General features: G+C 35.9%; 2 protein-coding genes across 3 annotated transcripts; both read right to left on the bottom strand.

Annotated features, from left to right (window-relative positions):
* Window positions 1–25: 25 nt before the first annotated feature.
* On the bottom strand, window positions 26–1,966 carry LOC144443155 (5-formyltetrahydrofolate cyclo-ligase-like). Its single transcript, XM_078132522.1, has 3 exons — window positions 1,846–1,966; window positions 1,128–1,383; window positions 26–252 (listed from the first exon to the last, which is right to left on the bottom strand). Exons 1-3 carry the CDS (start codon window positions 1,957–1,959, stop codon window positions 26–28), a joined length of 597 nt encoding a protein of 198 aa, XP_077988648.1. The 5' UTR covers window positions 1,960–1,966.
* Window positions 1,967–2,425: 459 nt separating this feature from the next.
* Window positions 2,426–13,102, bottom strand: LOC144443412 (epoxide hydrolase 3-like). 2 transcript variants are annotated; one of them, XM_078132878.1, is made up of 6 exons: window positions 12,898–13,102; window positions 9,047–9,171; window positions 8,041–8,123; window positions 7,196–7,394; window positions 6,431–6,597; window positions 2,426–6,058 (listed from the first exon to the last, which is right to left on the bottom strand). In XM_078132878.1, the coding sequence occupies exons 1-6, from the start codon at window positions 13,087–13,089 to the stop codon at window positions 5,793–5,795; spliced, it is 1,032 nt and encodes a 343-aa protein (XP_077989004.1). In that variant the 5' UTR covers window positions 13,090–13,102; the 3' UTR covers window positions 2,426–5,792. The 2 variants fall into 2 exon arrangements, with proteins under 2 accessions (XP_077989004.1, XP_077989005.1); XM_078132879.1 differs by lacking the exon at window positions 12,898–13,102 and adding an exon at window positions 9,616–9,691.
* Between the last annotated feature and the right edge of the window lie 612 nt (window positions 13,103–13,714).

The raw sequence follows: 13,714 nt of genomic DNA on the forward strand, positions 1-13,714 counted from the left end.
ATTTCAATGAAATACAGCAGTATCTTCAATCTCCATTTCCAATGAGAACATGGTCAATTGTGACATCAAATTCTGACACTGGAATCTCATCACAGATTTGTTCTTTGTATGCCAGAGCTATAGTATATGGCTTGCCTAATGGAGACTCTGTACATTGTCTCTGGTAGTTGTCATAGTAACCCTTACCACGCCCAAGTCTATCACCATCTTTGGTGAATCCCAGTCCTGGAACTATGATGAGATCTAGACCTCCTTCAAAAAAACACACAAGATGTGATTTAATTGTTATCAATAACCATACACATTCTTTGAAATAAAGACAACCAGGGAACATCATAGATACAATATTCTTATCTCTTACATGTAAACACCATAAGAAATAAAGGGCTGCAAAGTTGTTAGATGGTACACAATTAAATAAAGAGGCAGATTAGCAATAACCATGGTAACCCTCCAAGCTATGAGGAGGACTTATATAGAGGGTCAGGCTTACACAGAGATTGGTTTTCTCTGCAACAATTACAACTGTGTGTTTTAAGAGAAGGCAAGCTTCTACTACTAACAGTATTAGTGTGTATAAGAAGGAAAGGACCAACATAATACGGTGGTGTGCAGATGAATGCAATAGTTTTTTTATAAGGAAGGGCTTGTTGAGATTATGTAGAGGGGCTCATACAGGGGAAGGTTGATATAGAGATAAGGACTTGCTCAGAGGACTTGTACAAGGAAGGGATTGTTTATACATAGGGGTGCATGGGCTAATATAGAGGGGAGGACTTATATAGAGGGCTTAACAGAGGGAAGCACTAGTACTGAGGGGTGGGCTGAGCTCCAGGACTCATACAGAGGTTGGTATTATCTCTAGTATACACCTCTATATGTTGTAAGTGTAGACAACTAAGATAGCTTACTGTAAAAAATGGCATGCCAGCTAGCACTCACCATTTAGGGCAAAACAACACAACACATAAATTAGACAGATTCTACATTGCTATGTGAGATATGTACTACCCCAGTAGATATACAGGAAAGACAGAGACAGTGGCATGCAGGCAAAAAATGCTTATAACAGTTCCACCATGGAAAGGTTTGTATAGATGAATATACTCTAAGACTGTAATAATAACCTGTTGATAGTGCATCCTCCCTGTCTTCATCCTCTGTTGGTTGTTTTATGTTCCATTTTGTCTTGGGTAAAGAATCATAGTCATCCATTGATTGTAACCTTAACATTTTCATTTTATCACCGATGTATTGTGGGATAAAGCAAGCTTTGTTTGATTCAAAGATATGTTGTAGGATACCCATGGTATTAACTTCTTCTGGCATGGAGAGATACACACTCACACGTTGACTTCTTTTGTACTCTGGATGTTCTATCAACTAAATGTGAGAAACAAATGCACACATCAATGATCGATTATAAAATATAAATTCACTTGAAACTTTTTTTGGTCGCAATGTCTTTTAAGGTAGAGGTACTTACCCACCCCCATCCCCTCCCATGTTCACAATTCAAGGACCCCCCCCCCCCCATGTGGTTTGTGAATGCAGTCTAAATGTGAAGTGGAGTCACGAGTGTCATCAATTCATTGTAACTTGTGTTGAATGAGTACTACAAACTTTGCACACGTTCTATGTTGTCACAAAGTACCTCAATCACATGTACAATCAGATAGAGGGACTGATGGTGTGCAGCGTTGGAGCCCATGTTGGAGACCTGAAAGGGGCGGGGCTGCAAACTATGTTTTACATCGATCACATGTGGAAGTACAGAGTTCGATCAGTCGACTACATCATACACGACAATCAAGAGTCAGATTTACTGCTGTGCAACTGTCTTACCCTCTGCATTATAAAATGTGATTGCTTCGTCCGCTCGGTTTCAGTCATGCTGGCTAGCCGCTTTTTCAGTTCACGACGAAGCGTTGTTTTGACTTGTTTCAAAGAAGCAGCCATGGTGGACTTGTTCTTGAAAATCAGAGTTGAAAATCAGCTGTTCGCGACAGCGCCCTCAATAAACTTTGCGTCGATTCGCTTGTTTTTTTTATTTCTCTGTACTAGCAACAGAATATGGACCCTCCCATAGGGTCAATAAAATACACGGTAAGGTTTTTTTCTGCAACTACAATGTTATGACCTGGACTTATTAAATTCACTTAGTAATAATAAATTTTGAAATAACGAAGTTACTTACTACTTTACGATAAAACTGTCACTATGATGTGCTCATAGTGTGTTTAAATCACACCAATTCATGTAAAATATTGGGTATTTTAGATTTTAATTTGCACAGAAAAACATATCAAGACAATTCTCACTAGTTGCATAATCTGGAGGTGAAATAAGAATGATCACTAAATGACATTATGGTTGTCATGTAAAGAAATTAAGACATCAAAATGTTGCTAATTCTTCATCTTTATTTCAACATACATCTTACAAGTTACAATAGCTCAGAATTTAACCTTTGATCCAAAGCACAAGTAAAATGAATTGAAGATTTCAATTCTTAGCACAGTCACAGTCTCTCTAGCAGCACCTATCACTAAAGGGACTGTGACAAAACTAACGTATTACTGTGTGCATGTGAATACAAAAGCCATACTGTAAATAGAGTTAGACATTCACCTGCATCACATACAGCTCATACATGTAAATCTGTATAGTTACAAAGGATGTTTCACAAAGTTCACACATTAAACTTCAAAGTGGGGCCAAAATCCAACTCTCTATTCATATACATAATGTTTATTCAATACACTGTACTGTGGTATTCCTCAGAGGACGACACATTGCAAGCAATGTACAACATTATGAATTTACTTGAGTTTACATATTTATCACTTCTATGATATTGCATCCTTCTTGCCAAATTTCTAGATTGGCTTGGTAACATCAAGAGTTGACGATAATGGTCAGATTCATGGAAACACAAATGTATGAATGAATGGAACAGAGGATTCATAAACATAACTGTACAGCTGTACAGTTGTACATTAACCACTGAGTGGGCATATAGTATACTAGTATACAAAATATGCTGTCTTCAATGAATATACATACACACTCATGATTGGCTTACATCAATAATTATGGGATGTACTGACCAATGAAATACAAAGACCCAACAGAGTCTCTGATTGGGGTTGGAGGTGGGACATTACTGTACTCAGTGGTTATCTTTTTTCTTCTTTTTTTTTATTTTCTCAGTGGTTATCAGACTCTAACAAAATGAAATGTTGGCAAACTTGGTACATGTAAAGATTGGAAAATACATCACACTTCATCAGAATTGAAATACCCTCTCTTTCTGCTTTAAGGTATATTTATATTTCAATCAATCAATCAATCAATCAATCAATCAATCAATCAATCAATCAATCAATCAATCAAAAGAATTTGTAAATTTATATCACACTGTAAATCAAATTGTAAATTTCTATCACACTCTAACAATATCATTTAACTTACACAATCAAATGTACATTGTGTAGCATTATATTTACAGCAGTTTACCAAAAGGCTGCTGGAATTTGGCACAATATAAACAATATAATAACCATATATGGTATAGGTAAAGCTTCAAACATTGTAGTGACCATATATGGTATAGGTCAAGGTTCAAGTGATACAATAACCATATACGGTATGGGTCAAGGTTTAAGTAATAAAATAACCATATATGGTATGGGTCAAGGTTCAAATAGTGTGACCATATATGGAATGGGTCAAGGTTGAAGCAATATAATAAAATACAGTATGGGTCAAGATTCAAAAAATATAATGGCCATATATGGTATGGGTCAGGGGTTCAAACAATGTAACGACCATATATGGTATTGGGCAAGGTTCCAATAATATAACCATATATGGTACAGATCAAGGTTAAAACAAAATAATAGCCATATATGGTATGGGTCAAGGTCCAAGCGATATCATAACCACATATGGTATGGGCCAAGGTTCAAACAATATAATAACCACATATGGTATGGGCCAAGGTTCTAGATTCAAAGAATACTGAAAACATATACAACTATCTAAAATTATATGACTGCAAAATTCCCATAATATGAAATTGCACACAATTTTATCTGTATTTGATGGCTGGCTTCTCAACTATCTTGAAAATATGCAATTTCTTTTAATATACAGATAACATAAAAACACTATGTTCACTTAGTACATAATATAATATGTACAGAGGCTCCTACATTAAATCTGATATTTATTTTGACAATTTCACAGCAAGTACATAATATCAGTACTATATCTTTCAAAATACATGTTTTGAATCAAAATGGCCACTATTCTGGACAAAAATAAAATACATGTTTTTGAATCAAAATGGCCACTATTCTGGACAAAAATAAATCTTTCGAATTACAAAAATATGTGGCAGTAAAAAATTTTAATCTATCTCTTCATCTCTTAGTACTTCTGATTGGTAAATATTTTCCTTGCAATATGATGTGTGCTTAAGATTCTCGGCAATGTTTCTCCTACAATAACAAATTGTGTTTCTACTTTTGTATACTGTTATATTCTGAACAGGACTAAAAGTAACAAAGTGTGTCTTATCCTGACAATAAGAACACTATAGAAGGTGGGCCAATATTTTTCTTGTTGTCCATAATTTTTTACTATGTATCGTTTCTTGAAATTTGATTACATCATTACCCAGTTTTATTACATTTACAGAATATCTTCAGTAACAAATCAAAGAACATGCCACAAAATAATCCTAAATGTAACACAAAATAATCATACATGTAACACAAAATAATCATACATGTAACACAAAACAACTCATATAACACTGAACACTGAACAGAGACAACAGGCTGATGTTACATCACCAACTCACAATTAGTTTACAAGAATTCATATAACACTGTACAATGAACAGCGACAACAGGCTGATGTTACATCACCAACTCACAATTAGTTTACAAGAATTCATATAACACTGTACAATGAACAGCGACAACAGGCTGATGTTACATCACCAACTCACAATTAGTTTACAAGAATTCATATAACACTGTACAATGAACAGCGACAACAGGCTGATGTTACATCACCAACTCACAATTAGTTTACAAGAATTCATATGACAACTATACATGTAAAATAATGTCAAGATGATCATTCAAACAAACTTACTGTCTTCTACTTCTAATCACATTGATCTGTTTTTGGTCATTACAACTGCTGTGAGTATATACTGTATTCAATCATGGTAAGCTATTTTTTCACATGGACCAGTTTCTCACTCAAGTCCAATTGCAAGTTTAAAAAAAAGAGCGAGAGAGTAAAAAGCACCAAATCCATTTTAAGAAATCATGAACAAATTTAAAGCAATTCATCTATTGATAATTTAAACACGTTTTACCTTAATTTTTGTCAGTGACCACTTTGAACTTGAAAAGATTGATCTAAAAGCCTCATCTACCCTCAAGAACCCCCTCATCTAATAATAGATTAGTTTCACCAGGTTGTTCCTGTTGTACCCATTTACTGGGTGAGAGTCTACTCTCCTGTCAAGAACCCCTCGTTTAATAATAGATTAGTTTCACCAGGGGGTTCCTGTTGTACCCAGTTACTGGGTGAGAGTCTACTCTCCTGTCAAGAACCCCCTCGTTTAATAATAGATTAGTTTCACCAGGGGGTTCCTGTTACACCCAGTGACTGGGTGAGAGTCTACTCTCCTGTCAAGAACCCCCTCATTTAATAATAGATTAGTTTCACAAGGGGGTTCCTGTTACACCCAGTGACTGGGTGAGAGTCTACTCTCCTGTCAGAAACTCTCTCATTAACCTATTAGTTTCATCAGGGCGGTCCTGTTGTACCCAGTGACTGGCATTGGGTACTAGTTTTACAGTGATATCACTGACATATTTCTCCAGTCCTTCAGTCAGTGAAATATCAAGTGCTTTGTCTTCTGCTCCCCAGATCAACAAGGTTGGTGAAGTGATGATTGGACTCTTTGGTTTCCCTGCAGGAGGATATCTGACAGCTGCTCTATAGTAGTTCACCATAGCGGTTGATGCCCCTGAATTGCATCCAATAGAAAGAATAATTTTATAACCAAGGAACAAGTTGTGAATGAATTCCAACAACCTTTTTGTCTTTCTTGTGACAGGGAGTTATTCCATGTTATTTTGGCCACACATTTACAGACACTGTGACACCAAATTTCTATTTATACAGAACCACACCAGTTTTACTAGTAATCATGACATGTAAAGAGTTTTCAAAGTTTGTTGACTTTTACTGTGATAATGTATTACATGCTTTCCTGTTCAACTTTAGTCAAACTTCTCCACTGACTGGTATCAGTTTGCAAAGTCACAATTCAAAGTAAAAAATGACATTAGAATTTCATATCGACAATAGTTTGCAGAAAATTGACATATAGAAATACCTTCTCTTTGAATATTATATTTGAATGCTTCAATATCCTCTTCTGTCATTGCCTCTGGATTTCGCATACCCATTTCTTTGCCACAAAATGCACCCTTGATCCAACTGTAGTCATTTAACTTGAAAACAATCTCTGGTAGGAATGGTAGTTGGAATAAGAACATATACCTAGTTGGCAAAAGAAAAATATGAAGATCGAGATGAAAGGATGGCATAAAAGTGATTTAATTTCTAACTACCATTCAGGTTATATTTTCATTCACAGGTGGAGTAATTGATTTGTCTCATTCTGATTGAAAATAAGACCCTGTATCATCATCATAAACCACAGCCTCTTTTACAGCACCATCAAAGAGAATATTTTGCAGTGTCACAGCAATATCAGCTCTGGTTGGTAAGAATGCCCTGTACTAGCCTCAGGCAGATAAGTTTACACTACACTGTGTCAAACTTTATATTTGTCAGGGTCATAGTTGACATGACCCTGTGACCCTGAGTCATACTTTGTATTTGTCAAGGTCAGTTTACATGCCCCCCCCCCCCCCAAGTCATGACTGTGAAGCCATCAACATATTCACATTCACATTCACATTCACATTCACATTCACATTCACATTCACATTCACATTCACATTCACATTGAATGGTGACCTTCAGTAATCAATACAAGTGTACTTAAGTCAGAAATAAACCTGACTGGCCTTTCCAAGTTAAGCTGTTCCAGAATACATGCAGGTAATTAATTCCTACAAAGTGTGCGACCTACCAAGACATAAGGAACTGTTTTAGACTGCTCGATATAACCTTCCGGAATCTATCTGGATGAGGCCCATTCATAATGACCAATTTGTCGACTAGATCAGGATAGTCCATGGCAAAACGCCATGCTACAGCAGCTCCCCAATCATGAGCCACCAGCACACATGAACTGTATCCAAGAGCTGGGATCATATCACGAACATCACCTGTATAGAAAACAATACCATCAGTAATATTTAAGAGTTCCACTTTTCAACACTTTACTTCTAGGTGACAATGGTGGCATGGGTGGAAACCAATAAATACTACAAAGTGTCTGTGATATGCAATGACTTGCTTCATTTTGATAATTTACCCTGTATGTCAAGGTCAAAGGTCAAGGACTTAAAAGAAAGCTTCAACCTGATTATATGGGAGAAGACACTTGATTGAAGGTTCTGTGTATTACAGTTTTTGAACTTTGCAGTGATTTTTGACCACACTTGAAATATGGCCACCATTAGATCAAAATTGTATATAAACAAAGTGATGTGCATATGTCCCATATTTGTGCTAGGCTTGATTGAAATCAGATATTGCATGTCACAGAAAAGACATATTGTGGACACACATGGTTGAATGCATGTATGGATGGATTCTATTGTAATACTTGCAGTCCCCTTTGGAGGACTAAAAACCTCATCCACAACCATAGCCTATGACAACCTAACTTTTGGTAGTAAGCAGCTTTTCATTATTCCAATATTACAACTATCAAGAAGTGACCGATACAGGATAGAGTGTATTGTGAGTTGACTTGATGGTCATAAAAATAACATAATTTATCAACATCTAACCAGAATAAAGACCTACCAGTGAGACACGTCATTGCATATGGTGCTATTCCTTTTGGTATATCGGAATCTCCATACCCTCTCATATCCACGGCAACAACTCTGCAATGTTTAATAAAAGAGAAATATTACAATAAAAAATGTTTAATAAGAGAAATATTACAATAAAAAATCAACATCATCCAATTACAAAAATATTTCATTTAAAATCCGTCCAAATACAATAACATTTGAATAGACAAAAAGAGTAAATTCTTGACAGATAATGATTACAAACTTCTTGTTATCTAGATTCTTTAGCTTTGCAAATATATTGATGTTTAAGAGTTCTCAAACTTCCCAAATTTCATTCCAACTATAGAATTAATTTATATTGTTTTCATGTTTTACTGTTTGTCTACACTGATGTCATAGATGTACCAGGTACCGGGTAGTACTTTTAATGTGTGCATATACTATTCACACTATCGTGCAAAACTGAAAACATTAGGACAGTACAATACACTAGTACATGTAGTTACTTTGGAAAGGTAAATTGTAAATGAATGCGACATTTCAATCCGTCTTTGATCACGCAATGATTTAATTATTCAGCATTAATGTATGTCCGTAAGACAGATCAGAACTTTGAATTCATTTCCAAGTTACCATTCTAAAGTAACTATCTGTCCTGCTGTTGGTTCTTGGAGCCATGTTCTCCATCGCAAACATTACTATATATTTGTATGCAAATGAAAGCATGATTATTCCATGTACACAAAATCATGTCAATGCAGAGTTGCATTTTTTACTAACTTTGTTGTTATGGACAAATATGTGTAATAATAACAGATCCCAATAACACATGAGTGACACTCAGTTTACTCCGTCCATCATGTTTACAGTGTTTCTACTGCACTTTCACTCATGTACATATAGCCACAGAGAATGATACAAACAGTAAGGCAACCCTCAGCACATCATATTACTTGCACAAGGAGTTATGTTATATAATTATATCATTAAAGGAAAGTAACCATATATACCTGTAATCTTTGCTAAATTCTCTGAGTTGATGTCTCCAGGAATACCAAAACTCTGGAAAGCCATGCAACAACAGCATAAGTGGTTTACTCCTCTCACCATTGGCAACATAGTGAATTTTGACATCCTGGGTTTTGAAAAAAGGTGAAGAAAAATGAACTATTTAAACAATTTTTAGAGCTGAAAGTTTGTAGACTTTTCACTGAGGCCTGATCTTAGACTCTAGACATGGGTTGATGCTGGTGTTGTTAATTCCAGGACAATGGTTTGGAATTGAGATAAGTCACAGATTGTGCTAATTCAACTGTTACTATATACTAGGAACAAGAAAGGGTGGGGTGTATGCATGGTTCCAGGCTAGAATAATTGACTACAATATATCATTAAATATGGCCCACTTGAGAGGCAGTGTTATGAACACCTCATCTCAAGTTAATATTACACTAACCGATGTTTTAACTTGCCATTGCTGCAGTGTGTATCATGAATGTATATAGTCCTGCAGCACCTAGACTGGGTGGAAAAGCTCTATATAAGAACCAACATTATTAATTATATTGAAAATACTCACATCTATTAGTATCCATGTATGGTTGTACATCAACATAGTATGTCTAAACTTTGACTGAAGAAAGACTAAGTTAAAGCTTGTACAGTTACTTAAAGCAGAAACAACAATAGATCTTTCAGTCTAGCTTAGACTGCGATTAGTTGATTTTCTAATGTAAGTCTGGTAAATTCTAGTAATGTGGCAATGTCTAATGTCAGTCTGGTAAATTCTGGTAATGTGGCCATGTCTAATGTCAGTCTGGTAAATTCTGGTAATGTGGCAATGTTTAATGTCAGGCTGGTAAATTCTGGTAATGTGGCCATGTCTAATGTCAGGCTGGTAAATTCTAGTTATGTGGCTATGTCTAATATCAGTCTGGTAAATTCTAGTAATGTGGCCATGTCTAATGTCAGTCTGGTAAATTCTGGTAATGTGACAATGTCTAATATCAGTGGTAAATTCTAGTAATGTGACAATGTCTAATATCAGTCTGGTAAATTCTAGTAATGTGACAATGTCTAATGTCAGTCTGGTAAATTCTGGTAATGTGACAATGTCTAATGTCAGTCTGGTAAATTCTGGTAATGTGGCCATGTCTAATGTCAGTCTGGTAAATTCTAGAAATGTGGCAATGTCTAATGTCAGGCTGGTAAATTCTAGTAATGTGACAATGTCTAATATCAGTGGTAAATTCTAGTAATGTGACAATGTCTAATATCAGTCTGGTAAATTCTAGTAATGTGACAATGTCTAATATCAGTCTGGTAAATTCTGGTAATGTGACAATGTCTAATGTCAGTCTGGTAAATTCTGGTAATGTGGCCATGTCTAATGTCAGTCTGGTAAATTCTAGAAATGTGGCAATGTCTAATGCCAGGCTGGTAAATTCTGGTAATGTGGCCATGTCTAATGTCAGTCTGGTAATTCTGGTAATGTGGCAATGTCTAATGTCAGTCTGGTAAATTCTAGTAATGTGGCCATGTCTAATGTCAGTCTGGTAAATTCTGGTAATGTGACAATGTCTAATATCAGTGGTAAATTCTAGTAATGTGACAATGTCTAATATCAGTCTGGTAAATTCTAGTAATGTGACAATGTCTAATGTCAGTCTGGTAAATTCTGGTAATGTGACAATGTCTAATGTCAGTCTGGTAAATTCTGGTAATGTGGCCATGTCTAATGTCAGTCTGGTAAATTCTAGAAATGTGGCAATGTCTAATGTCAGGCTGGTAAATTCTAGTAATGTGACAATGTCTAATATCAGTGGTAAATTCTAGTAATGTGACAATGTCTAATATCAGTCTGGTAAATTCTAGTAATGTGACAATGTCTAATATCAGTCTGGTAAATTCTGGTAATGTGACAATGTCTAATGTCAGTCTGGTAAATTCTGGTAATGTGGCCATGTCTAATGTCAGTCTGGTAAATTCTAGAAATGTGGCAATGTCTAATGCCAGGCTGGTAAATTCTGGTAATGTGGCCATGTCTAATGTCAGTCTGGTAATTCTGGTAATGTGGCAATGTCTAATGTCAGTCTGGTAAATTCTGGTAATGTGGCCATGTCTAATGTCAGTCTGGTAAATTCTAGTAATGTGACAATGTCTAATGTAAGTCTGGTAAATTCTGGTAATGTGGCCATGTTTAATGTCAGTCTGGTAAATTCTAGTAATGTGACAATGTCTAATATCAGTCTGGTAAATTCTAGTAATGTGACAATGTCTAATGTCAGTCTGGTAAATTCTGGTAATGTGACAATGTCTAATGTCGGTCTGGTAAATTCTGGTAATGTGACAATGTCTAATGTCAGTCTGGTAAATTCTAGTAATGTGGCCATGTCTAATGTCAGTCTGGTAAATTTTGGTAATGTGGCCATGTCTAATGTCAGTCTGGTAAATTCTGGTAATGTGGCCATGTCTAATGTCAGGCTGGTAAATTCTGGTAATGTGACAATGTCTAATATCAGGCTGGTAAATTCTAGTAATGTGACAATGTCTAATATCAGTCTGGTAAATTCTAGTAATGTGACAATGTCTAATGTCAGTCTGGTAAATTCTAGTAATGTGGCCATGTCTAATGTCGGTCTGGTAAATTCTAGTAATGTGACAATGTCTAATGTCGGTCTGGTAAATTCTGGTAATGTGACAATGTCAAATGTCAGTCTGGTAAATTCTGGTAATGTGACAATGTCAAATGTCAGTCTGGTAAATTCTGGTAATGTGGCAATGTCTAATGTCAGGCTGGTAAATTCTGGTAATGTGGCCATGTCTAATATCAGTCTGGTAAATTCTAGTAATATGGCCATGTCTAATGTCAGTCTGGTAAATTCTGGTAATGTGGCAATGTCTAATATCAGTCTGGTAAATTCTAGTAATATGGCCATGTCTAATGTCAGTCTGGTAAATTCTGGTAATGTGGCAATGTCTAATGTCGATCTGGTAAATTCTGGTAATGTGGCAGTGTCATACAAGCCCACAAATGTAACAGTCAGTGTTTGGGCAATTATGTTTTATAAAGTGGGGTTTTAAATGTTACTCAGTTCATGGTTTCTCTGTTCTGTTTCAGTTTTAAGTAATAACTTTACTCCATTACAACACTGTTCTTTATTTACATTGCAAATAACTAAAAGTAAATGTAATAGTATTGAGAACAGCCAGATTGTAAATCATTATTGCAATCCAACTAACTTGTACAAATGTGTAACAAACATTCAGTACAACAGTTTATGCTTTCGGCTTGATTAAATTAAAATTTTCTAAAAATCTGTGAATCTACGATTTTGTACCAAGAAATGAACTGACTCCAGACTTAGCCTAATGAAAGCGACCATACATGTTTTATTTGTTGTATTTTGACGTTTTACACGTTACATGTAATATATAAATAAACTTCACAAGATCATGCCTTTTTAGCCAAATTTTCAAACATACCAACGACTTCTCTGCATGCTTTGTGCGTGTTCTAAACACAGTACCTGGAATGCACATTGTATGTTTGCACGCCAAATATCATGGAATACATGTACTTGTAAAAAAAAATCACATAGATTGATTCAAGTGCCTGTGTACGTGTATGTTTATCGCACAGTCACTTGTGAACTAGTAATATTCCATATTCCAGGATGGTGATATTCTAGTCTAAGATTATCATAATATCCGAAAGTCGGTGACGGTATTTTTTGAATATCGTAAATACCTATAATAACGTCATTATTTTGTATTATGATACTCCTAGACTAGAATATCACCATCCTGGGATGGAATATTAGTTCACAAGTCACTGTGAGTGTGAGTAAAACTGTCATACCTTCGTCCTCAGGTAGGCGTGACTACCTAAACTTTCGTCTTCAAGACATACAGGGGGTGTTCTCCGCGGTTTCACCTTCAGTGAACGAATAGGATGTCTTATTAATGTCCACAATGTTGACATGCCTGTTAAGAAGCCGTAGAAAAGGCACAGGCCACAGAAAAACAAGAACCCGAGGAGCTTGAGAATCATGTTGGGAGTTTACACAATCGCAAGGCCTGATGGGTAGGTCGTTCAAGGTCAAACTCCGGGCAAAGGTTAATAAAAAATATAAAGGTCGTTGTGAGTCTGGAACGCACGTTGTTACTGGGCGTGTATCACGTGTATTTGCAGGGATGCTGTAGTTACAGTGCTATAACTTATAAGAACGATCATCAGAACACTTACTTTGTTAGAACATGGATGTATTAGTGACTTAGAAGCGGTGAACATCTTGTCTCGTTTTTCGACGTATAAGGTCCATGTAAGTTGGAGAATATATTCATGTATTGTTCATGGTACCAAGAATCAATAGGACATGTCAGTACAATATAGTTCCTTTGATTTGGAACGGTAAATTGGAAACGACGCATTCGTTTACTGTTCCAAAGTAACTATATATTGTACACATGTGAGTTATATCATAGACCCTACACATCTCATCCATTCTTTTCCTTTATCTAATCTCATAATTACCAGGGAGACCAGTTACTACGACAATTAATTGGCTTTATCCCTTATCTTCTGGGAGATTATCACACAACAAACAAACAAACACTCAGTGATGTGCAAACTAGTATAAAGTAGAACGTAACTCCAACGCATCGTGGCTGGACGA

This window comes from Glandiceps talaboti, chromosome 12 (genome assembly GCF_964340395.1).
Source record: "Glandiceps talaboti chromosome 12, keGlaTala1.1, whole genome shotgun sequence".
NCBI lineage: Eukaryota > Metazoa > Hemichordata > Enteropneusta > Spengelidae > Glandiceps > Glandiceps talaboti.

Bases quoted from the DNA above. Each gene is read 5' to 3' on its own strand.
- LOC144443412 (XM_078132878.1), bottom strand. From the start codon at position 13,089: ATGATTCTCAAGCTCCTCGGGTTCTTGTTTTTCTGTGGCCTGTGCCTT. The intron at 7,395-8,040 runs GTAGGTCTTTAT...TTTTCTATACAG, and splicing joins TGCAATGACGTGTCTCACTG to GTGATGTTCGTGATATGATC. The intron at 6,059-6,430 runs GTATTTCTATAT...GATGCAATTCAG, and splicing joins ATATAATATTCAAAGAGAAG to GGGCATCAACCGCTATGGTG.
- LOC144443155 (XM_078132522.1), bottom strand. From the start codon at position 1,959: ATGGCTGCTTCTTTGAAACAAGTCAAAACAACGCTTCGTCGTGAACTG. The intron at 1,384-1,845 runs GTAAGACAGTTG...TCTCACATTTAG, and splicing joins CACATTTTATAATGCAGAGG to TTGATAGAACATCCAGAGTA. The intron at 253-1,127 runs GTTATTATTACA...GTTTTTTTGAAG, and splicing joins GGAGGATGCACTATCAACAG to GAGGTCTAGATCTCATCATA.